The sequence below is a fragment of the Onychomys torridus genome, chromosome 14 (assembly GCF_903995425.1).
Source record: "Onychomys torridus chromosome 14, mOncTor1.1, whole genome shotgun sequence".
Classification (NCBI taxonomy): domain Eukaryota; kingdom Metazoa; phylum Chordata; class Mammalia; order Rodentia; family Cricetidae; genus Onychomys; species Onychomys torridus.
Genome location: NC_050456.1, coordinates 79,261,413 through 79,287,033, shown reverse-complemented (window position 1 = coordinate 79,287,033; position 25,621 = coordinate 79,261,413). Strand labels below are relative to the sequence as shown.

Sequence of the window (25,621 nt, the reverse complement as noted above, 5' to 3'; positions counted from 1 at the left end):
AGTAGGAAGTGTAGCCCCGCTTAGCGCTTAGCGAAGGGGGAGACCGAGCTGGGCTTTGAAGGCCAAGTAGATAAAGAGAACAGAGAGCAAGGCAGCAAACGCTGGGGATGGGGGCAGTTGAGGATGTGACAGGGGGACACTTGGAATAGGCGCCAGCAGCCCTAATACCAGAATAGAGGCCAGTGGGACCAGACGCCAAGGGCAGGGAGAAGCCTGGCACAGATCCCTTCCAAATCTGGCCTTCCCATCTCAGTGGGGCTCTGAGGCAGATCCTGGGGATGGAGCTGGGCAGAGTATCTAGGAAAAGAGATCCAAGCTGCACTTCTTTGCCCGTGGAACTAACCCTCCTGGGGCTACAAGCAAGCCCATCAGTGATGGCCAAGAGGGCAGGGGCGGCACACACAAGAGTCAGTGGCACCATCAGCCTCTCCTTGCTGCTGCCAGCTGAGACCTCCAGAGGCCTCTCTGGACTGAGAGAAACACTGACTCTGACAGCCACTAAACAGACTGCTCCTCCCTGGCCAGCAGGCCCGGGGCCAGAGCTTACAGCCCAGCCTGAATCCCCAGCCCACCTCCCACTGCCTGGCACAAGCCGTACCACCAGCCTTGAGCCAGGTTGTTTTGATAGCGGAACCACAAGCGTAGATCAAGGAGCCCCGTGATGCTGTGTGGCCTCAGATGGCAGCTGTGGAGCAACTCCAGGCTGCTGTGTCCACGTGATCAGAGGCTGCAGGGAGCTCGTAAGGCAGAGGAGGAAGAGCTAGGCAGCACATCTCCAGACATGCCAGAACTACCTGACATGTTCACACAGCCTTTAAGAAAGTCACAAGATAAGAGGAGGGAGGGGCTGTCTAGGCTTCCCACAGGAATGTTTTGGAATGCAGGCCATGAACCCTCTCCAGTGTCCCTCCAAAGGTGACCTGCTATCCTTCCGGACAGCCCAGCACCTCTCGGTTTCCTGTAAAGCCACTTGCAGTGCCTCCTTGGATACTCCAGTGCCTCCTTGGACACTCCAGTTGCCTCCTTGGATACTCCAGTGCCTCCTTGGACACTTCCAGTGCCTCCTTGGACACTTGCAGTGCCTCCTTGGACACTCCAGTGCCTCCTTGGACACTCCAGGGCCTCCTTGGACACTGTAGTGCCTCCTTGGACACTGCAGTGCCTCCTTGGACACTTCTAGTGCCTCCTTGGACACTGCAGTGCCTCCTTGGACACTTCCAGTGTCTCCTTGGACACTTCCAGTGCCTCCTTGGACACTTCCAGTGCCTCCTTGGACACTTCTAGTGCCTCCTTGGACACTGCAGTGCCTCCGTGGGCTTTGGAGACTGGGCTAGTTAGGTGACCCCAGGGAAGCAGCACAGTGCTATTGTGTTTCCAGGTTTGCTGAAGTGCATGCTCAGCATGCAGCCTGTGCGGCAGCTCCCCATCCTTTCTGAGGTACTGCTTCTTTTGGGATGAGGGAGACAGCACAATCTCTGGAGGGTGCCAGGAAGGAGGAGCATGTTCCAAGTTTCTGTCAACAACCCCCAAACACTTGGCAGGTAGCTCAGTCTCACCCCAGAGGCCTAATTACAGAAAACACTAGCAGGGCCTTCCTGTAGAAGGCTTGCCAGGGCGGGCACTCCTACCACCAGCACAAATCTGGACAAACTAAGCCAGGGAAATGTGAACTGCTAGAACCCAAGAGTCTGTGGTCAGTGGCCTGGGTTCAAGTTCCCACCTTGCCACTTAGAAGCCCTGTGGCCTCAAACAAGTTGCTTAGCTGCTCTGATTCTGTTTACTCACCTCAACAGTGGGAATACCAACCATTGTGTCTTTAAGGTGGCAAGCAGGGTTTCCCAAGTTAGGAAGGGCCTAGAAGGAACTGGGCCCTCAGCCAAAGCAAGTACACTGGGGCTGGAGAGAGGGTTCAGGAGTGAAAAGCACTGGCTGCTCTTCCAGAGGACCTGGGTTCCATTCCCAGCACCCACATCGAAGCCCCCAGCTGTCTATAAATCCAGTTCCAGGGACCCAGTGCCCTCTTCTGGCTTCCTGGAGCACCAGGTACAGAGGTGATATACAGACATGGATGCAGGCATGAAGGGGGAAAAAGCTAACAAACTGCCTTTAAAAGGCAGAAGCGGGGCTGAGGAAAGGGCCTGGTTAGACTGGACAGGAGGTAGCTGCTGGAACTCTACAGTAGTGAGGACCAGCGAGTCTATGTGTACAGTGAAGAACAGACACTTCATGGGGGACTGGGGCAGTTTTTGAGAGGCTGCTGGCTGAGCCTGGAAGGTCTGATACAAGGACCTGTGCACTGCAAAGGTACAAGCATAAGAAAGCCGGGGCACCCAGGCTGGTCTACAGGAGCAAGTTCCAGGACAGCCAGGGCTACACAGAGAAGAAACCCTGTCTCTAAAAATTAAAAAACAAACAAAAAGAAAAAAGAAAAAAAGAAAAAGAAAGCAAGCCGGGGCACACTCATCTGTTCCCTCATCTGTCCACTCGGTAGCTACTGGTCTGTCCTGGGTGCTGCAGAGATGCATGCCTCCAAAACCAGCTCTCCCAGAGCTAATGTGTCACCTGGACTGCCCTGGGACAAAGGGCAGAGAGCATACCCAAGGAAGAGGGAGGTGGGGTGTTCCTGGTGAGCTGAGGGATCCCACTGGGTCCTCCTTGATAGGACAGGATCCAACTATACTGGTCAGGCTGGCTTTGTATACCAGGGTAGCAGGACAATTCTCCATCTAAGGAGGGCCCACCTCAGGCATGGGCTAATCAGCTGCCCTTCACATTCTTAGTAATTTCATCTCCGTAAGCCAAGTCCAGTGGGATCCTGAGCATGCACTTGGGATGAGAGCTTGGCTCATAGATGCTTTCTGTTACCTCTGCTCCCAGACTCCCAGGTGAGTTCTCTGCTGCTCCCCTGACAGCTAGCAGGTACCCCAAACCCTATCATATACATACAGCCCAGCACAGCACAGCCACTGCTCCCACACATGGGAACCTGGGCATGAGTTTGAAGGCCAGGAACAGGCCTGTGTGCCCCATGTCCTCTCAGGATAGGACATGGGCTTGGCTGTCCTATCCCAAGCTGATAGAACAGCAAGGTGGCAGATGGGTGACTTGGCAGGAGAACACATCTGACCCACTTCCTGTCCAGACACTGAGAGCCTCTGGAACAGGCTGCAACCCTGAAGGGATCACACATGAGATTGAGAGACAGGCTTTCCTGCCCTAGAGGAGGGGTTCTTGGCCACTGGAGTTTGCGCCTGCACCTTGGGTACTGATCAAAGCTGTATGTCATAGCAAGCATGCAAGTGTACCAATGAACATCAAAAACATGAGCCGGGTGGTGGTGGTGGTGGTGGTGGTGGTGGCGGCGGCGCATGACGTTAATCCCAGCATTCAGGAGGCAGAGCCAGGCGGATCTCTGTGAGTTCAAGGCCAGCCTGGTCTACAGAGCTAGTCCAGGACAGGCTCCAAAGCTACAGAGAAACCCTGTCTTGGAAAAAAAAAAGAAAGAAAGAAAGAAAAAAAAAAAGGAAACTACACAGAGAAAGCCTGTCTCGAACCCCCCCCCCAAAAAAAATCCATCATGACACGGGGAGAGGGAGACATTGTACAAGAAAGGGAAGCGTCTCATACTTCAGTACATTTGATTCTAAATACCCCCACCCCCACCCCACACCCCGACACCTTTAATTTATTTGGTACTGGGAAATTGGGCCTAGGGCAAGCACTTTATTACTGAGCGATAGCCTAGTCCTTTGTACTTCATTTAGTTTTTAATTACATTTATTTATGGGGGGCATGCCAGGTTGTATGTGCAGAGACTGGGGCATAACTTGTGGGAGTCATTTCTCCCCCTCCACCATGTGGGAAGGGGAGACCAAGACTGAGCTCGGGTCATCAGGCTTGGGAGAAGTGCCCTAACCCATCAAGCCGTCTCACCAGCTCTCTGTCTAAACATTACGAGAAAATGTCTCACTGAGCTGCCTATGCTGACCACGATCTTACCTTGTAGTTCAGGATGGCCTTGAACTTGAGACCCTGGCTCAGTTTCCAAGCAGTCGGGATTACGGTCCTGCCCCCTCCTTTAGGTCAGGCCTAGGGCCTCATGCATGGCAGGTTTGCATTCTACCACTGACTGAGCTACAGCCCTAGCCAGAGAACTTCTGGAGATTCCATTCCTCCCTCACATCTTGCCCTGTGAATACTGGGATCACACATGCTTCCTACCATATCCTGTTCTTGTGGGTTCTGGAGATTCAAACTTGGGGCCTTGCACTTGAACGACATGTGCTTAACCCATTGCCCCAGCCTTCCCCACCTTTTTAAGAAGTACTAATTTTTTAAATATAGTCTCTCTGGTTTATTGTTGTTTTTGTTTTGTTTTGGGTTTTGTTGTTGTTGTTGTTGTTCTTGTTCTTGTTTTGGTTTGCTTGCATGCTTACTTGTTTTATTTTCTTTTGTGGGGGGGCACTGCATGGGGGAGGGGAGGGTATGGGGGGACTAGGAGATAAGGGGAGTTGGGGTTCATGATGTGAAACTCCCAAAGAATCAATAAAGTTAAAATTTTTTTTAAAGTGAAAAAAAAAAAAAGGTAATCTCTCTGTAGCTTAGGTTGCCCTTAAATTTGTGGCAATCTTCCTACAGCTGCCAGACAAGAGCTGGGCACCGCCACCCAGCTCCCAGTCACCAGCTGAATGGGTATCAAGTTATTTTCAAGTTGAGATTATTATTATGGCCCAAGCTGCTCTGAACCTGTGAATCTGAAGACAAATGGTTTATTTCTCATGGGTACACGAGGATCAGTAGGACCATATACACAAGCATACAATTTACTATAAGAAAATACCTGACCGTTTTGACAGGAATGGACTATTTTGTGTTCCCATCAAAGTCTGGGGGTCCACAGGCTCAGCGTCCTCAGCAGCCTGAGATACTGAAGTCCTAATCATTTTGGCCTTTACTGCGGCAGGGAGGGTGACAAATGACAACCCCCGGGGGCTTATTTGTCATCTGTGTCTCTGCCAGCACATGCTCGCGATTTTTGCTCATTTTTATTGGGTTGTTTGTCTTATGATTGAGTTACAAGTGTTTGTTATATGCTCTGGGTGCAAGTCCTTTATTAGGTTTGTGGGGTTTGTCTTGGAAGGTTGTAACGAAGCCTCTAATAAAAACACCAGCACCAGTCATTTCTCCTCGGGCCTCAGCACCAATTACTGCAACTGCTGCCTTCTGAACGGCCGCGAGAGCCTGGGGCAGCTGCTCCTCTCGGCTGACAGAGATCTTTGCAGACGTTTACCTCTAAATCAAACCAGTTTCACCAAGACTGAAGATAACTAACTAGCCGGGCATGGTGGCTCACTTCCGCAATCCCCGCATTCAGCAGGGTCCAGGACAAGACCCCATCCTCAGACAAAATAAGCAAGTAAACAAACAACACCAACAAAAACAACCACAAGCAAGAGCAGTTTTCTTGATTAATTAGAAAGCGGCTACAGGGCTGGCAAGATGGCTCAGTGGGTAAAGGCACTTGCCGCCAAACATGACAACCTGAGTCTGTTCCACAAGACCTACATGGTAGGAGAAAACAGACCCCCACACGTTGTTCTCTGACCTCCACACACATTCCCTGGCACATGTGCCATCCCCACCCGCACCTTAACCCACGTACAAATAAGTAAGTTTGTGGGGTGTTTTGTTTCACTTTTTAAAGGGGCTTTTCTGGGGTTTAGCTTGACTTTTGGGGAGGGCCTTCATTATGGCAAAGGTCCTCTTCCTTTCGGTGTGTTGTTTTGGAGTCTATAGCCTCGAACTGTAGGCATTCTACCTGTTTTAGCCTCTCAAGGGCTAAGATTAAAGGCCTGAGGCACCATGACTGGGAAGGCAATTCTGTAGTTGTTGGGTGTTTGCTGCTACTGGCTTTGAAAGACGCTGAATAGAAACACTAACCTTAGACCCTGTTTACTAATCTCTATGTATCAGCTAGCGGATCTGTGTGAACACAGCACTTGCTACATCAAGAGAGTCTGTCCACAGTTTGGACCAGCCATGACTGGGCACCAAACATCATTCTAACCAAACGAAGGAGTAAATATGTCTGTGGAAGAAGGCAAATTCTCATCTGCCATAACCAGGAGCAGTCAGTTGTATCCCCCACACCCAGTACTGGGTATTAAGCCTACAGCTTGGCTTACTAGACAAGTACCATGTCACCTAGCTACATCCATAGTCCTTTTTAAAATGTTTTATTTTATGTGTATGAATGCTTTGCCTGCATGTGTGTCTGTGCACCACATGTGTGCAGTGCCAAGGGAGGCCAGAAGAGGGTGTTGGAGCCTCTGAAACTGGAGTTACAGGCAGTTGTGAGCCAGCATGTCATGTGAGTGCTGAGAACGGATCCCTGGTCCTCTGTGAGGGCAGTAAGAGCTCTTACCTGCTGTGTTCTCTCTCTAGCTCCCTCTGGTCCTTTTTCTTCTTTAAGATTATTGATTTTTGAGCCTGGTGGCGGTGGTGGCACACGCCTTTAATTCCAGCACTTGGGAGGTAGAGGCAGGCGGATCTCTGTGAGTTTGAGGCCAGCCTGGGCTACAGAGTGAGATCCAGGACAGGAACCAAAACACTACACAGAGAAACCCTGTCTCGAAAAACCAAAAAAAGAAGAAGAAGAAGAAGAAGAAGAAGAAGAAGAAGAAGAAGAAGAAGAAGAAGAAAGAAAGATGATTGATTTTTAATTGTGTTATATGTATATGTGTGACTATGTGCGCATGAATGCATATGCATATGCCAACAGAAGCCAGCAGAGTCAGAGCCACCGGAAGCTGGAGTTACAGGTGGTTGTGAGCCACCTGTGAGTGCTGAGACCTGAACTCAGGTCCTCTGCAACAGCAGGACACACTCTTGACTGCTGAGCCATCTCTCCAGCCCCTCTACAGTCCCTTTTCATTGTTTGTTTTTGAAATATGATCTTGCTAACTTAGGAATTTGCATTGAACTCACCCTGTAACCTAAGTAAGCCTTGAGTTAGAGATATATTACTTTGTCTCCCAAGTATCTGACTACAGGCCTGTATCCAGATAAATTCTATCTCAAATGGGAAAACCAAGAAAGAACAGAGAAAGCACAAGATGTAGAAATACGAAGATAAAACAAAGAAAGAAACCTAAACAGAATTGAAAGAGGTCCCTGGGGCACATGATTCTGATGGGTCTGAGCCTATAGTTTTTTCTCATTGGAAATTAGTATAGTAGCTATCTTGTTCAAAATCAAATATATATACTAATTATTTTAGTTACTTTTCTTGTTGCTCTGACAAATTGCCCAAAAAGCACGGAAGGGTTTATTTTGGCTCCCAGGGTTCAGTCCATCCTGATGAGGAGGGCGGAGGGTGAGGCGGCTGCCACATTGCATCTGCAGTCAGGAGGCAGAGAGAGATGGACAGTGGTGCTTGGCTTGTTTTCTCCTTTTTGTTCAGTTTGTAACTCCAGCCCGTGAGATGGCCAGCCTGATCTACATAGTGAGACCCTGTCTCAAAAAGAAAATATAAGAAAGCAAATTGGGAGGTGATACAAAGCAATAGATGCCCTGTAACCTGCATCAGTGTGTGTGTGTGTGAGGGGGGGGGGGGAAGAGAGAAACAGAGAGAGAGAGAGAGAGAGAGAGAGAGATGGATAGACAGAGGGAAGAAGGGAGAGAGGGGGGATGCTCTAGTACACTGTTCAAGGCCAGGAGATCAGTCCTCTCCATCAAGGCCACCGTAGGACATTGGTTACCATCACCCCCATCACCTGGGCTGGCAAAGCTAAGGGGGTGGGTGTGGCTTCCCTTTAGTGACCCTGAAGGGCAGGGCTGAGTCTGCTGGCTGGCTTCAGGGGCACTTGCTGCTCCAGCCTTGCTTCCACAAGTACAGACTATAGCAGTTGGGCCAGGGCCTCAGACATCAGCAGGGACAAGCTGCCGTCTCTGGCACCAGCAAAAAGGACAGATCGCCTTGTTCCTGAGCATGCTGTTTGTGCAGGGGAAGTGAGTGTGGGCGAGAAGGGAAACAGACACTGCCATTCAGCCACTGGGCTGAGCACCCAAGGCTGCCAGTTACGCATACGTGTTGTGAGGTTGGAGGTCCAGGAGGGACATAGCCAAAGCCGTGACCACTTACCATGGGCTGTTTTATGTAATTCTGACCCCAAACTTCCCCAGGTAGATACTACTATTCCCCTACTTTACAGATGGGAGAACTGAGGCAAAGGAAATTTATAAATGGCTCAAAACTCTTTTTCTTATAGTTCTAAGGTCTAGCCTTGCTATGTGGATCAGGCTGGCTCTAACCCTGTGATGCTCTTGCATCAGCCTCTTAAAGTGCTGGAATTACAGATGCTTGCCACTACATCCAGCCTGATAGCTTATTGCTACAAGTTATTGCAAAACAGATTCCAGGCAGAGCTCACGAAACAATGTGGCACATGGACACAGTAGAGAACAGATGACACTCAGACCTAGATTTGGAACTTGACCTTCCAGCTCCGGCTTTATACCTCCCAAATACTCATCTCTTCTCTACTGAAGGAAAACACTGTCCCCTTCTTGGGGTCACAGTGACAGGCAAATAAAGCCAGATCTGTCTAACAAGCTGGGTCCAACAAAATGACAACATTTTAACTCAAGGTTAAAAAGCAATTCAACATAAAAAGCAATTCAATCAAGAGGTGCTCAGGGGGCCGTGATCGAACCCATCTGCAAAGCACAAGGACTAGATGAGAAACAGCAGACCAGGGTATGAAGGGAGACCCAGGAAGCACTGAGAAACCTTTTGAACACAAGACAGAATGAAGTCAACACTGTAGCTGGGATGGTGGGAGGACATTGTCCTCCAGAGCCAGTAGGGCCACGGATGGCCAGCTGGCGCCCCAGAGCAGGGCTGGAAGCCAGCGTACTGGCCTGCTTCCGTCCGTCTGTCTCCCTGGACCTCTACTTTTTCTGCAGCAGTTGCACTTGCAACAGGGTTAATAGTAGTCAGAATTTCAGGTGTCACGAGGCTGGGAAAAGCCAGTAGTAGAGCGCTGGATGGAGATGGGCTCTGGGTGCCCCATCCAGAGGATTACAGGCAGGCGGGGCCTGACCGCTGCCAGGGACACAGCAGGGGGTGGGCTGAAGACGCAGCAGTTGTCAGAGGTCATGGGGCAGTGCTGATAGCTCTTCTTTTCAATCTAGTCAGATGCTAGGGAGCCAGGATTAACATAAATAAAGCCCCCCAACAGTGGTCAGCCAGTGTCAGCAGGGCCCCTCTTCTTGGGGCCCCCCAGAGGTGGTCAGCCGGGATTGGCAGTGCCCCTCTTCTAGGGCTTCCCCACCACTCTTCATGTGTCTGCCTACTTGTACCAGCTTCACCCCAACATCAGCCTAGTACCTGTCAAGGTTCCTGGGTGCAGGTACTGGGGAAGCCCCTAGCTGCCCCAGCCTGGCTGGCTCATATATTCACTTATTCAATCAAGTAATTTACTAAACGTCTTCTGTCCTCTGGGTACAGCTCTAAGGACTTAGGACAGAGACATCCTCACCTCCTGCCACTCACATTTCAACAGGGCAAAAGGCGATGGGCAATACATGTAACACATTTTTGAATAAAACATTATATGAGAAGTGCTGTGAAGGGCAAACTGTCTCCCCACTCCCAGCAGTCTTTGTGAGGAGCACCCCTGGGCCTGTTGGCCTCCCTCAGCCCTTGGGTACTGCCATACGGATGGGTCAGAGATACCTAGGGAGGTTCTCAGTCACCTAGGAACTTGCAAGAAATGCAGATTCCCTGGGTGGAAGCTCTTGGATCAGACATCTAGCCTCCTGATGCTTTGGAATGCTGAAGATGGGGGAAAGTGGCCTTTGAGGACAAGGACACATCAATTCCAAGGGAATAGGCATGTGTGGGTGGGTCAGGGGCTTATCTAGTTCAGGCTGCTAAAATAAGTACCAAGCCAGGTATGGTGGCACATGTCTCTAATACTCTGGTATCTGGGAGGTAGAAATAGGAAATTAGGAGGTCAAATCTAGCCTGGATTACATGAGAGTCTATCTCAAAAACAAAACCAATGGCCAGATGTGGTGGTGCATGCCTATAATCCCAACTCAGGAGGCAGAAGCAGGATTGCCATGAGTCCAAGTCCAATCTGGTCTAAATAGCAAATTCCAGTCCAGCTAGGGCTATAAAGCAAGACCCTGTCTCAAATAAAATGCCAGACAATAACAACATATACCATAACCTGGTACCTTAATCATAGCAGAGACTTATTCTCACAGCTCTGCATTCTGGGAAGTTTAATATCAAAGTGCCTGTGGGGTTAGTGTCTGGCAAGGGCCTCCTTTCTAGTTTGTAGACAACAATTTTTCTCTGCATCCTCATGCCACACAAGAGTTCCTAGATTTCTCTCCAGTCTCTTTTATAAGGACACTATTTTCACCTCCCCTGAGGTTGACAACCTAACCACTGTCTAAAGCCTCACTACAAATACTGCTGTGGGAGTTGGATTTCAACATGTAAATTTTGAGGGTATTCAAATATTCAGTCTCTGCCGAAGGTGATGTTGAATATACTTGAGCTATCAATGTGGGGCTTGATGACTACAGAGCTGTGGTTTGGATCTGGAAAGTCCCTTGAAGACTCCTGTGTTGAAGGCTTTGTCTTAACTGCTGGATAATGGGAGACAGTAGAAGCATCAGGAAACTGGGTCTACTTGGAGAAGGAGGGCATAGCAGTGTGTTCCTGATGAGTATATTGCTACCAATGTCTCACTCCCTCCACGAAGCCCTCCTATCATGATGTGTTTATTGCCTTAGCACAGGCCTGAAAGCTAGGCTAAGTGACTGTGAACTGAGACTCTGAAACTGTTCATCAAAATAGATGACTGAGCCGGGTGTGGTGGTTCATGTCTTTAATCCCAATGCTCAAGAGGCAGAGGCAGGTTGATCTCTAAGAGGTTAAGGTCAGCCTGACCTACATATTGAATTCCATATGCATTCGAATAAGTAAATTCAATTAAAAGCAATAAATGGCTGCTTTAAGTTTGCTTTTCTGAGGTATTCTGTCACATAACAGAAAGTCTCACAGCCCAGTTTCTGTTAGGCACACTCAGGGAAAGCCCAGACCCCTGGACTGGGGCCGTTTGAGGGAATCCTGCAGTCTGGCTTGAGGGGTGTCGGGCACTGAGGCAAGACTGCCACATATGTAGGTTCTGCCTGTGAGGCTGCCAGGTGTGGCTACCTTGTGACAGAATGCCCTGTGGCCGGCATAGATGGTGCAGTGGGCTTAGCAAAGGGGGCGATACATCTTTGAGCCTTGCTAGAAGCACAATTGCTCTTTTGTGTAAATGCTGAAAGATCAGAGAGGCAAAGAACAAACTACCGCTTACCTCTAGGACTCCTCAGCCTGAAAAGCCTCTAGTTCCTGTCTCCTCACACTTTATATTCCTTAATCCGCCCAGCTGTCACTTCCTTGGATTAAAGGCCTGTGTGCTTCCTAATCAAAGGCATGAGATCCAAGAGCTAGGATTAAAGGTGTGTGCCACCACTGCCTGGTTCTCTTTCTCTCCTAGACTGAGTTAATTTCATGTAATCCAGGGTGGCTTTGAACTCACAGAGATCCACATGGATCTCTGCTACCAGGGTGTTAGGTGTGTGCCACCACTGCCTGGCCTATATGTTTAATCTAGTGGCTTTTTCTGTTCTCTGATCTTCAGGCAAATTTTATTAGGGTACACAATATATCACCACACTTATGAGGCAAAAAGACTGCCTTGGGGTCTCACAAAGAACAAAACATGCAGAGGTTCCAACTGCCTCCATCCTTCTGCTGGACCGCATCCTCAGGGTGCTGACCTCCAAAGCCTGCAGGAGTATCCACTGAAGTGTCCCAGTGGGAGGTCAGAGCAGGGCTGAAGGGTGAGGTCAGAAAATCAGCCTGCCTTCTCCCAGTGGGATCACCTCAGCAGGTCCGTGATGTTGGAGCAAATGTCGTTTCTCTCAGGCTTAACCTTTTCTTAATGACTCTCATTCTCTGGAGACATCAGCCCTTGTCCCTCCAGCTCTAGGAATGGAAATCTCTTGCCAAAGCAGGGCCAGGATCCCTGCCCTCTTTCTTGGCCCCCACTCTCACCCTTTCTATAAGCCTCTCCTTTGTAAATAACACTCCCGGAATTTCCCTAGTTTTCAGGAAGCCATCTGTTTCCCATGGGGACCCTGACCGATGAGACAGCACCACCATTAACAACACCGGAAACTAAAGGCTCCTGGCACAAGCTGAGAGCTTGGGGAAGGGGGTGGTTAGTGAAGGTGAAAAAAAAATGTTAGGAGAAACCTGGAATAGAGGCAGTAGTGGAGGAGAAGGCTAGACTGCCTCACATACCTGTAGGGCACAGCCCCTGATGGAAAGGCCCCTGAGGCACAGACTGCCACCTTTAGATGATGGGACCTAACACCAAGGCACAGAAGAGGTCAAAATCAACCAAGGAAGGAACTAGTGAATGCAGTGTCCAAGCCTAGCTCTGGCCCCTGAGTCCCACAGGGGCCTGCAGAGGCTAAGAGGTGGGAGAATAATAGCTTAGCTCACAGTAGCCCTATGAATGCCCTGTTGGCCCCTATGGATGCCCAACCTATTCAATGGCAGGGGGAGGGGCAGGAGTGGAGGACTGAATCAGTCCTGGGCTGCAGGTTTGAGCCTTCCCTCTTCCAAGTAGGAATCTGCTCTGCAGCCCTCAATGGGAGGCAGAGCCTTCCCAGCTCTGGAGAATAACCGTCCCCATGCCATCCGCCCCAATGCCATCCGCCCCCATGCCATCCGCCCCAGGCTTTGCAAATACGAGTGAGACTGTACAACACTTGTCAGGGCCTAGGCATTCAGACTTCATCCCTCACCTGAGAGGGACAGCATCAGAAGGCCTGCTTGCAGGCACAGGAACCTGTCTGGAGTCTAGAGCCTTGTGTGCCATCTCCTGGCAGGCATACCCTCCTGACATTCAGTGCTGGTAGGCCTTGCAGTTTTTCAATCGTGTTTTTTGTTTGTTTGTTGCTTCCTGGTGGAGACAGCAGTTTGCTATGCTGTTTGTTAGTGACTGCTGTAGCCGGAATCCTAATTGGTCTTAATAATAAGAACCTGGAGCCAGATATCAGGGCAAATGCTGAACGATCAAAAGACAAAAGGAGCAAGCCACAGTCACCTATTACCTCGCCAACTCCTCAGCCTGAAAGGGAGTGAGCTTCTGCCAAGTGCTGGGATTAAAGGTGAGTGCCACCATTGCCCGACCTGTATGGTTAACTACTGGCTAGCTCTGCACTCTGATGTCCAAGCAAGCTTTATTTGTTAGAGCACAAACAAAATATCACCACAGACCGCCTCTGTGTGGGAGCCTGGAGTCAGCACTGGATACATGAGCATAGACCCGTACAGAATGGTCAAGATAGTCACCTGTTGATGCCAACTTTTCTTTCCATTTACAATGTATTTTTACTAATCATTTGAGAATTTTATACAATGTATTTTGATTCCATTCACCCCCCATTCCTCCCCAACTCCTCCCAGCTCTACCCCCTACCTCACCAGCACTTGCCAAATTTGTGTTCCCTCTATACATATTTTTAATAACCCACCGAGTCCAATTTGTACTGTCCATATTCATGGGTGTGTAGGGTCATCCAGTGGAGTAGGAGCCTGTAGTTCAGGGGCAATACCTTTAAAGAAAACTGTGTCTCTCACAGAAGCCATCAACTGTTAATAGCCCCTCAGAATGTTGACTTGATCTTGTATAGGTCTTGTGCAGGCAGCTAGAGCTGCTGTGAGTTCATGAGTACAGTGGTCCTGTGTGGCCAGAGGACACTGTTTCTCATCCCAACCTCTGGCTCTTCCAAGATGGCCACTGAGCCATGTGGTGTGGTGTGGTGTGGTGTGGTGTGCGGTACGGTGCGGTGCGGTGTGGTGCGGTGTGTATGTCATACAGATGTTCCATCTGTACCTGAGCACGTCTTCATTAGGGTTTCTGTTGCTGTGAGAAAACCCACAGTTAAAAGTAACACGAGGAAAGGGTTTATTTCAGCTTACAGTTCTGCATCTCAGTCCCTCACTGAAGGAAGTCAGGGGCAGGAACCTGGAGGTGAGAACTGAAGAAGCAGCCATGGAGAAACACTGCTCATTGACTTGCCCAGCCTGATTTCTTATACAACTCCGGGACTACCTGCCCAGGAATGACACCACCCTATGGGCTGGGCCTACCTACATCAATCATTAATCAAGAAAACACATTATAGACTTGCCTATAGGAAATCTGATGAAGCCATTTTCTCTAGCAAGAGGAACCAACTCTGGTTCCTTTTCTCAGATGAGTCTAACATGTGTCAAGTTGAAAAAGCAAAAAAGCAACAAACAAACAAACAAAAACAACCAGGGGAGTCCATTTAGTAGAATAATAGTAGTTGATTCACTCCTGGGGCCTGTGGACTCCCAACTATGGGTTCTTGGCCAGATTTACAAGTGCCAACTTTCCCGACTTCCTTAATTCAAACTCTTAATGCCCACGTGGAGGTGGAAGAAGTTTGGTTCACACCCTGGAAGCCAGAGTGGCGGAAGGTGAGCCTCTGTTTCCTTTGTCCCTCTGCACCCCCATCACACACTGCCTGAGAGCAGTAAGGGCTTGGTACTGGTGAGGTAGCCGGACTGTCCTTGACGGTGGAGGAGACCAGGCCCGGGTCCCCAGGGTTTTAAGAGCTATGATCCCAAGCCCTTCCCTACCCTGTCTCAAGGTCTGTGGTAGACACTTTGGCTTCACTTAGGGCGCTGGGTTTGGTTTCCTGCTTAGAAGCCCACTCTGGCACAGGGAGCTAAACTGGAAGTCAGAGGTGAGTACTGAGAGGAAAGGATTGGGGGAAAGGGTAGGAAGTGTGGTGTGAAGCAGTTGTACGGGGCCAATTAATACCCAGGCTGGCTCCTGGATGAGGTAAGGATCGGACTGCAGGCTTGGGTGCAGGCCCACGAAGACAAAGGAAGGCGAGGCCTGAAATGCACTCCTGGAAACTATCAACACTGACTCCAGCACTGAACCCAGCATCTGCTTATCCCAGACCCCAGTCCCCAGCACTGCACAGAGGCTTAGGGGCCATCTTGCCCCTTTCTTTCACTCTCCCCAAACCCCATCATTCAAAGTACACCCCAAGCAGAACCCCATTCCCCATCCCCACTCTCTCTAGTTCAGTACTTCCAAGACCTCCACTCTTGAAGCAGGCCAGCCAGCCTTCCTAACTGGCCACCGGGTGTTAAAAATATAATCAGGTCATTGTACTCATCTGGAGACTTGTGAGAACATATCCAGACTGGCCACAGAACACACACTCCAACCTGAGCTCACCATGCTCCCTTCACAGAGCTCCCCAGCACTAAGTGCACCCCACTAGCACCTTCCTTCCCCACCTCTCCTCCTCTTCAACTGGAATGCCACAAGGTACCAACTCAAATGCTCTCTCTGTTCTGCTGGCAGAGCGGCCATCTCTGTCACAGGGTCTGGTTTAATACATTTAAAGTACACTTGCAGCATCTAACATCTTCTCCCTGACAGGAATACAAACTGTGGGGACAGGGACATTATCTATTTGGCTTGAGATTAGAGCACTTGGGCCTAGCTCATAGGCAACTTGTTAACTGAATTGGCTTGCTGGCCCCTGGGAGAGACAGAGACGTTGACAGGTCTAGGGTAGCAGGTTATGATGGGTGATCTTGGGGTTAGCAGTCTGGGAGAGGTCAGTGAGGTTTCTCCCTGGAATATCTGGGGAAAGGGCAAAGGAAGAGGATTTGCAATGTGCACAGAATGGAGACATGGCCAATGCTATCCACACATAGGGAGGCAGTGACCAAGGGCCTGTCTCCTTGGGAAAGGGATGGGCTAAGGCTTGGGATATCTAGATGTGGGCTGCGGAGGGCATGGGAGACGAACATGAGGAGGTAAATTAAAAGTTGTGCTTCAAGAGGTCTTATGGGTTTAATCATGCCTGACCCCAAGTCAGATATGGAGGTTCTAACCTTAATGCACCGCAGAACATGACTGTGACTGCAGACAGAACGCTTGGGAGGATATTATGGTTAAATGAGGTTCTGTGGATGGGCCCCAATCCAATTATGACTGGCATCCTATAAAAACTGGAGTAATAGAGATGTGAACACACAGAGGACTCTAGAGGCCGCAGCAAGTGTCAGCTGTCTGCAGACTACAGGGGAGATCCCACCCTGCCTTGGGTTTCATCTTTTAAATTTATCTTGGACTGGCGGCCTCTAAAACTATTTCTGTCTCCTAAACTAGTCTACTCTGTATGTGGTATTTTTCCATGGTAACCGCAGTAAACAACTATACATGTCTTAAAAATTTTTTAATGTTTATTTTAATATATAGTTTGACTCAACAATCAAACAAAATGTATTTATTGGACTCAAAATTCAAACAAAATGTAATAGCAACCAACTGATAACAACACAATCAAGGATAAGTTTTGGTGACAGTATTATGTCCTGCTATGATGTCATGAGAGTGGTATCCACCTCTGGGATCTTCCTTTGAAATAAACCCCTAACTTCAGCCTAAGCATGAGAAATATCTCATACATCTCAACAAGGAACCTTTCATAGAACATGTGTGGGTTAGTTTTTTGTTAACTTGATACAAGCTAGGGTCATCTGGGAAGAACAAACCTCAACTAAGAAAACACCATCAGGTTGGCCTGTGGACATTTTCTTGATTAATAATTGATGTGGGAGGGCCCAGCCCACTGTGGGTGGTCCCTACCCTGGGCAGGTGATCCTAGGTTGTATAAGAAAGCTGAGCAGGCTGGGGGGATGGCTCAGAGGTTAAGAGCACTAACTGCTCTTCCAGAGGTCCTGAGTTCAATTCCCAGCAACCACACTATGGCTCATAACCATCTGTGATGAGATCTGGTGCCCTCTTCTGGCCTGCAGCCATACATGCTGTATACATAATAAATAAATAAATCTTTAATAGCCAGGCAGTGGTGGTGCACCCCTGTAATCCCAGCACTCTGGAGGCAGAGGCAAGTGGATCTCTGTGAGTTTGAGGCCAGCCTGGGCTACCAAATGAGTTCCAGGAAAGGCGCAAAGCTACAGAGAAACCCTGTCTCAACAAACAAAAAAGAAAGCTGAGCAAGCCATGGGGAGCTAGCCAGTAAGTAGCACTCCTCTGTGGTCTCTGCTTCAGCTCCTGCCTCCAGGGTCCTGCTTGAGCACCTCATTTGAGTGGAACTAAATGATGGAACTAAAAGTTTTAAGCAGAAATAAACCCTTGCCTCCCAAGTTGCTTTTGGTCATGGTTTTTATCGCAGTAATAGAAAACTAACGAGAACAGAACACTAGACCAGTACTTCTCAAAACCATTAAAGTCATCAAAAACAAGGAAAAGTCTGAGAAACTGTCACAGCCGAGGGGTACCTAAAGAACAAGCTGACTAAACAGAAAGTGGTATCCTAGAATACAGGTCATTAGGTAAAACCAGAAACCTGGGTGGGGAGGTGGTGGCACATGCCTTTAATCACAACACTGGGGAGGCAGAGGCAGGCGGATCTCTGAGTTCAAGGCACGTCTGAAATCAGAGGGAGTTCCAGGGAAGCCAGGAGTACATAGAAAAAGCATGCCTCAAAACAAAACAAAACAACAACAACAACAACAAAAACACCCAAACTAGAAACCTGGAAAAAGGCTGTAAATTAACAGTGGTATTGTGATATGGGTTCATCAGTAGTAACAGATGTGCCACAGTTAATTATTAGGCATTAACAAGTAGAAGAGGGGCTGGGGAATGACTCAGTGGATAAAGTGCTTGCCTTGTGTCTTAGTTAGGGTCTCTATTGCCATGGAGAGACACCATGACCATGGCAACTCTTCTAAAGAAAAATATTTGAGGTGGCAGCTTATAGTTTCAGAGGTTTAGTCTATTATCATCATGGTGGGGAGCATGGTGGCTGGGATTATGGCAGCATGCAGGCAGACATAGTGCTGGCTACATCTTGATCAGAAGGCAACAGGAAGTGGTTTATCTCACTGGGTCTGGCTTGAGCATATGAGACCTCAAAGCCTGCCTCCACAGTGACGCACTTCTTTCAACAAGACCATACCTACTCCAACAAAGCCACACCTCCTAATAGTGCCACTTCCTAGGGGATTATGGAGGTCAATTATATTCAAACTATCACACCCCATAAGCACTAGGACCTGAATTTGGATCCTAGCACCCATGCAAAAAACTGGCACAGGCCCACACACTGCAATCCCAGTGTTGGGGAGAAAGAGACAGGCAGATCCTTGATGGCCAGCTGGTCTATCAAAATCAATGAGCTCCAGATTCAGTGAGAGGCCTTGTCTCAAAAAATAAGGTAGAAGAGCCAAGAGACTGCTCAGGTGTTAAGAGCATTGGATGTTCTTCCAGAGGACCTGGGTTCAATTCAAAGCACCAAGTGATGGTTCACAACCATCTGTAACTCTAGCAGTGGGGGTCTTATGCTGTCTTCTGGCCTCCACAGGCACAGGCACAAATGTGGTGCACAGATATACATGCAAGCAAAACACCCATGTACATAAAATAAAAACTTTAAAGAATTAGAAACAATAAGATGGAGAGTGGGTTGGGGATTTAGCTCAGTGGTAGAGCGCTTGCTCAGCTCCAGTTTAAAAAAGAAAGAAAGAAAGAAAGAAAGAAAAGAAAAAGAAAAAAAAAAAGATGGAGAGCAACTGAGGCTAATACCCAGCTTCAACTACTGGATTACACATGCATGCATACCATGTGCGTACACACAAACATGTACACATATACACTCCCCCTACACACATCCACAGTAAGAATAATAATGATAATTAGAGGAAACTGAGCAGGAAAAGTATACAGAGAGCCACACCTTACTGTGTGAAGGTAAAATTCTGAAGAATTTTTTTATAGATTTGTTTATTATGTATACAGAAGAGGGCACCAGATCTCATTACAGATGGTTGTGAGCCACCATGTGGTTGCTGGGAATTGAACTCAGGACCTCTGGAAGAGCAGTCAGTACTCTTACCCTCTGAGCCATGTCTCCAGCCCGAATTTTTTTTTTTTACTCTAATTTATGGTGGGATGTGACTCCAGTCGATACCATATTTCACATTTTGAATTTTGATCTTTTTGTGGACTATTAGTGTTCAGTTCAATATGTTGTGGTGATTCTGGGCAGCGGGACAGTCTGACTCCTGTCAGCTGTGCGATCACCTCGGAAAATGGGGCTAGTGTTCTGTGGATGACAGCTAAGATGACAGGCCCCAGATCTAACTGTGTCTTCCACAAATGACGCTTTCCATGCAGACATGCTCACTGGAACACAATCCCACTAAACGGAGGAGCAGCTGCAAAGGGGGCTGTAAATATCCTTCAACTCTAAAACTGTCTGAAAACGAGCTTTATTTAAAAGACAAAACAAACAACAGAACAAGACCCAGTAGTGCAGAGCCTTACTGTGACTTGGATCTGTCCCTGGGGCACCGGGTCCAGTCCTCACCTGCAGGTCTCCTGTATTAGTGCTTTGTGGAACCCTCCCAGAAACTCATTATACGAATGGGAGTGTAAGTTGATTTTCTTCAAGGGTGCTTTAATATGCTTTGAAGGACATTTAATCACTTTGAATTTACAACACTAGAAATGTACAAAGAGGGACGTGCAACACACCCCACAGACTCAACACGATTACTGAGAACTTACCAGTTACATCTCAGCTGCTCCTCACTGCCTGGTCCTTTCCCTCAGAAGCCAAATGCAGTCGAGACCTCTCTAGGATGCATCTCTCAACAACATGGAGGTCTTATATAACCCTGACGCCCGCATTCTACCATCAATGCGATTCTGGTAGAACTCTGGTGGGCCTCTGGTGAACTCTGGTTAGATGATGGGAGATACTGAGGGGTTTGTGGTGAATTTGTGTACCTGTGTTCCAGGAGCTGTTGGAAATGATTGAAGCTTGGAGGAAGTTAAAGCCTATGGGGGGAGCAATTATAAACATCTTTGTTGTGGTACAAGGAGATAGGGTCTGATGCCTAGTGTGACTTGTGACCTAAGGGATGGAAAGGAGCTACTGGCCAGTCTGGCTTGGTAAATACAGCCTGGAAGATACAGGAGGCATCACTGCAGAGGCCAAAGGCCATTCTGTGCCCATGGGTCCTGCAGATAAGAGTGAGAGGCTTGAGAGATGGCTCAGAGGTTAAGAGCACTTGCTGCTTTTCTAGAGGCCAAGAATGTCCCCAGCACTCAAGTTAGGCAGCTCCTAACCACCAGTCATGTCAGCACCAGACATCAGAGGCCTCCAAATGCAGGTATGTATAAATCTACACAGACCATATACATACATAAAGTAAAACTTTACATTTGTTTTTATGTATGTGATGTGTTACTTGTATATGTCTGGGTACCACGTGTGTGTACCCACCTGCAGAGGACAGAAGAGGGTGTAAATTCCCTGGAACTAGAGTTACAGACAGTTGTGGGCCACCATATGGGTGCTGGAGATCAAATCTGGGTTCTCTCGAAAGACAGCCAGTGCTCTTGGCCACTGAACCACATCTCCAGACCCCCAAATACATTTTTTTAAAGTAAGACCTGTGGTCAAGATCCTCTTAGGAGAGTGGGTGACATTTTTCTGAACCTGTCTTTTGTTGAGCATAAGTGAGTCAACATCTATCTTCACAACTCATGGACAGTACCATGTCAGGGCTGGAAGTCCCCTGAGATGACAGACTCTATCCCCATTTCTGCTTCAGATGGGGAATGCAAGGCCCAGAGAAGTGGCCAAGTTGCCCAAGACCTTACAGGAAGTGGAGCAGAGCTAGAATTGGGGCCCAGGTCTCTTGACATCTAATCTAGAATCACTCATTTCCAAAACTTCCTCTTCTCTCCAAACCCTGTGCCCAGAAAGGATGTGTCACTGGCCATTCATGGTCCACATGAATTAAGTCTTAAAACCCTAGGGACATTTATACACTGACCCTGCTTGCTAACGATAACGTAACTACAGAATTCACAGGGCAGCTGGCACATGCCACAAACATTTCATACATCACACCTGAGCTCCCCCAGAGAGGTACTATTATCTTACCATATCCTATGACAGAGATGTGCTTGCCTAAGATCACACAGCGAGGGTGTGTCAGCAGCGGTGTTGAACCAAGTCTGTTCAACTGGAAAGTCCACGCTCTCAATCACTAACCCCCGTGGCCTCTTAAGCACAGGCGTGGCTGCCCACGAAGGGGGCTGGTGTAACTCTGGCCTCCTCCCTCTCTCTGCCCCCACTTAGCAGCAGCCTTCCACCACCCAGAGAACCAGACAGGCTACAAACTGTCCCTGACCAGCATCTGCTGCCCTCTCCAGGGGTTGGGTACTTCCCAAGGTGATCGACCCCTTCTGTGTTTGGGGTCACCCACCAGTCTTCATGTTTCTGGAAGCTCATGGAAGTTTAAGCCCGGTGCAGTTCATCAGTCGCTGTGTCTCATCTGTCAGAGTTCAGGCGAATGGCACAATATGGGGCGCTCAGCACGGGTGCCTGCCCACCCGGCAGCCTCTGCTGAGGGTCTGCTCTGGAGCCTGTCACTCAGGCTCCCGGGCTGGAGGCCAAAGTGACGTGGGAGACAGCGTTCTAAGGACAGACCCGGACCCTGAAGATACAGACTGGACGCTGTCCTGGGACGTTCCAGCGGGATCTCCAAGGGCACCGACACAGGTGGGCATGGGCCCTGGAGGCGCGGGGCCCCTGGCATGGAGCGGGATGTGGTCTGCTGATGTAGAGCGGCCCCCTGCGCCCGCCTCAGAGCTCCGGCTTGCAGCTTTTCGGGGCGCTCGTCACCCCGGGGGCGTGCTACAGTCAGAGGTCGGCGGCCGGCTTCCCGAGCTCAGGTTCGAGTCCCCGGCGGTTGCGACTCTGCGCGACCCCCGCCTGCCTTCCCCTCTCTGCCCTTCCTTTTCTACTCGTCCGAGGTGACCCTGAGCCGAAGTCTCGCCGTCTCAGGGTTCGAGGGTCCCTCCGCGCCCCAACGCCCCCCACTTAGCCTACTCGCAGGAGAGGGGGCGGGGCCGGCGTCCGCAGCGCGCGCCCCTCCCCCGCCGCCTGGAGCGCGGACGCGCACGAGCGCGCTCTCACCTGGCCGCGGAGGAGACGCCCCGCCCCCTCATCTCGCCCCCCCCCTCCATAGGACCAATCAGAGGTGGCGTAGGCGGAGGGGGGCGACGCGCGGGGCGGGGCCTACGCAGCCTGCAGGGTGAGCCGAGCGGGTGGCGGAAGGCGGCCGGCTTCGGCAGAGGCGGCGGCGGCGGCTGAGGGACGGCGACGCGGCACGCGGGGCGGCGCGACAGGACGGGCGAGGGCTGCGCGGCTGTCCGCAGCCGCCGCCTCGCCGCAGCCGGGCCGCAGGGCGCCGCAGCGGGTGCGCGGCCTGTGAGGCGGCCGGAGCGGCGTCCTGTCAGGCGGCGAGGGCGCGGCGGACGGCGCCGCGATGATGCCGGTGGGTGCGGGCGGCGGCGCCGCGTTCCCCGGCCCCCGCGCGAGGCGGGCTGGGCAGGGAGGAAGCGGCGGGCGGGCGCGCAGCGAGGGCAGGCCGAGGGGCAGGTGGGGGCGGCGGCTGTCAGCGAGCGGGCGGGCGTGGGCGGGGTCGCGGGACCCGGTGCGCGGCCTCCGCAGAGCTGCGGGCTGCGCGGGTTGCGGCCGGCGTGTTTGGTCCCCGCTGGCGAGCCACCCGTGCCTCGATTTCCTCTCGGCGCTTTGGGAGCCGCTGGGGACGGCACCCGGGTGCGGTGTTCCCACGCTCGGGATCCACGTTCCCCTTGCTCCGGTTGGAACGCACGCCGTGCGTGAATTCAGAGAGCCATCTTAGGAGTCCCCTTGCCCAGGCTTCCCCGTGGGTACATTTGCTCCACCTGGCGTGATGTCCCTGTGACCCGAGGGCTGAGCCGCTTGTGTGTCGCCGGAGCCTTTGTCCTGCTCTCAGGGATGCTTTTGGCCAGGAAGACGCTCGGCTTTGGGGTTGCCACCCTCCCTGCCTTTTCCTTTACCTGCGATCCAAGCGGCGCTGGATGCTGAATTCCCATTTTTTTTTTTTAAATAGGCTTTTTGTGAAGTGTACGTCGCGATTAAAGAAAACGTGAAATGGGTTGTACCCAGTAGGACGTACTGTTTTTTGAGTGTCTATTGAGTAAAATTCTCAGACATAAAGTAACACACAATCTTTTTTGTTGCTCATTTGTTTTTGAAGTGCTGGGGATCAAACCTGAGCTTTACGTGGCTAGGCCAGTGCTCTACCACTGAGTTTATATGTCCCCAGATCCACAAAAAAATTTCAAGTCTACGTGAAAGATCACGTTTCAGAGGGAAAGTGTAGTATCTGCATGTTTACTTGAATACTGTCGTTCTGCTGTGGTGCACCCGAGCTCATTAACTTACATACCCCCATTCAAATAATTTCCTGTTTCTTGATAATCTATTTTCCCCTTTTTGAACTGATTCCAACCCCTGGTGTTTGTGGAGTTTTAAGATTTGACCTACTTGATCCTTAAATCCTTTGGTGTTAGGCTTGTTTAATCCTAAACATATTTTTAAACGATTGTCTTTAAATGAGCATCAGAAGATCTGGGGTCAGATAATTGTTCTGATACTTTTTTAGCAATGTGACCTTGAAAGAGTTGAGGTCTGAGCCTGAAATTACCTCTAAAATAGGGATTAAAAAAACAAAAACAAAAACCTCAAAAACCTGTCAGTATTTGAATCGTGATCCGGAAGATCAATCAGGATGTTTTTCAAAAGTTTTAAACAATCTCTTAGAGATATACTTGAGCATTTATTTCCTCCTTTTTCTTACTGGCAGAATGTTGAAAAGGTATTGTGGTATTTTGGAATTTTGAAAGCAGTTTCAGCTAAGACTTGGTAGTTATGGTGATAATGTTTTTACACTATAATATTGAAAATTATGAAATATTTGGCAAGTTTTATCATTGTGTGGTATTTAATTATAAATGGCCTGTTAGGAAACCTGGGTTACTTTTTCCATATGTTAGCTCAGACATTTTTACTTCTATCCAAGTGATTGGAGTTCCCAGTCTGTGGTAACATACTCTGTTTTTAAGACGCTTGTTTAGCCTGGAGATTGAGATATTTATTATAAAAACTCAAATAATGTTTTTTTAAGCAGCTCTTTTATGAACTTAACACTGCATTTGTCTTAAGATACTTTGAGAAACAGATGACATTTTCTTAACCTCCCTTTTGTGTCTTTTACTTTTGTATTTCCTTCTTTATGTCTAACAATACTACTTGAAGGCTTGAGTCCTTCCTTAGCACAGGTGAAGATGCTTGTAACTTCAATAGAACTTTTAAGAATATACTTTACTTTCTTGATGCTATCTTACACTATGTATCCAAAGTGGAAATGTGATTTTTCTAGCTTTAGTATATATTTGGTGTCTATCATCATGGTAAATCATCAAAGAAAGATTGGTTCTTATTTTGTGCTTATACGAAGCATCAGGACTGTTAGATAGAATGTAATACACATTAGGATCAAATGCAATTTAAAATATCCTAGTTAAGGCTGGGTGTGGAGGCACATGCTTTTAATCCCAGCACTTAGGAGGCAGAGGCAGGTGGATCCCTATGAGTTCGAGGCCAGCCTGGTCTACAGATCTACAAATCGGGTTCCAGGATAGCTAGGGCTGTTACATAGAGAAACTGTTTCTCACCCCCCATAAATAAATGAATAAATAGAATATCCTAATTATTGTAAAAATTAACAAAACAAAGTATTTCTTTTCATGTCTTTTTGTTAACTGATTTTTTTTCTGAATTATAATTTTTAAATTACATTTATTGTTGTATGTGTATATGCACAGTATCACCATTAAGTATGCAGATCAGAAGACAACTTATAGAAGAAGGTTTTCTCCTTCCACCAAATGAATCTCTGGGATCAAACTCAGATTGTCATCCACTGAGCCATGTCACTGGTCACCTGAACTATAATTTTAAAAATTAATCCCTAAAAATGGTCACCAATGTGATGATGGTGGGCTTTTTGTTGTTGTTTTTCAGTTTCTCTGTGTAGCCCTGGCTGTTCATTTAGATCAGTCTGTTTTCTAACTCAGATCTGCCTGCCTTTGCCTTCCAAGTGACTTTTTCTTTTTTAACTAAACTTTGTGTGAATCCCTTGAAAGTACACATTTACAGCATACTTCGGGTGGGCCAGCACATTTCAGGTGTTTACTGTCCCATGTAGATAGAAACTAGATTGGGCAGTGCAGATTTGAAACCTGGTAAATGTGCAGTGCTGGTCTGTGTGACTTTTAACTGACCAGATGCTTTAACACTGCACCGGATCTGAGCTGCTGAAAATTAATGAAGAGTATCTGGCCAAGTTCTCATTTGACAAGTCTTTGTAAAAATCATCTGCCTGCTTATTACATAAACCCAAGACTTTAACACCAGCACTTGGGAGGTAGAAGCAGAGGCAAGATGATCTCTGTGAGTTCGAGGCCAGCCTGGGCTACTTAGTGAGGTCCAAGACAGCCAGAGCTACATATAGAGACCCTGTTTCAGAAAATAAAACAAAAAT

The 25,621-nt window shown here is 48.8% G+C and overlaps 1 protein-coding gene across 1 annotated transcript in view; it reads left to right on the top strand.

The window, feature by feature from the left end:
* The first annotated feature begins 22,331 nt into the window (after positions 1 to 22,331).
* The window catches only part of Ppp1r13b (protein phosphatase 1 regulatory subunit 13B), a 77,021-nt gene continuing 73,731 nt past the window's right edge, over positions 22,332 to 25,621 (top strand). Inside the window, exon 1 of the mRNA XM_036205693.1 lies at positions 22,332 to 22,525. Coding sequence (XP_036061586.1) covers positions 22,517 to 22,525 — 9 coding nt within the window. The 5' untranslated portion in view covers positions 22,332 to 22,516. The remainder of the gene's footprint in view (positions 22,526 to 25,621) is intronic.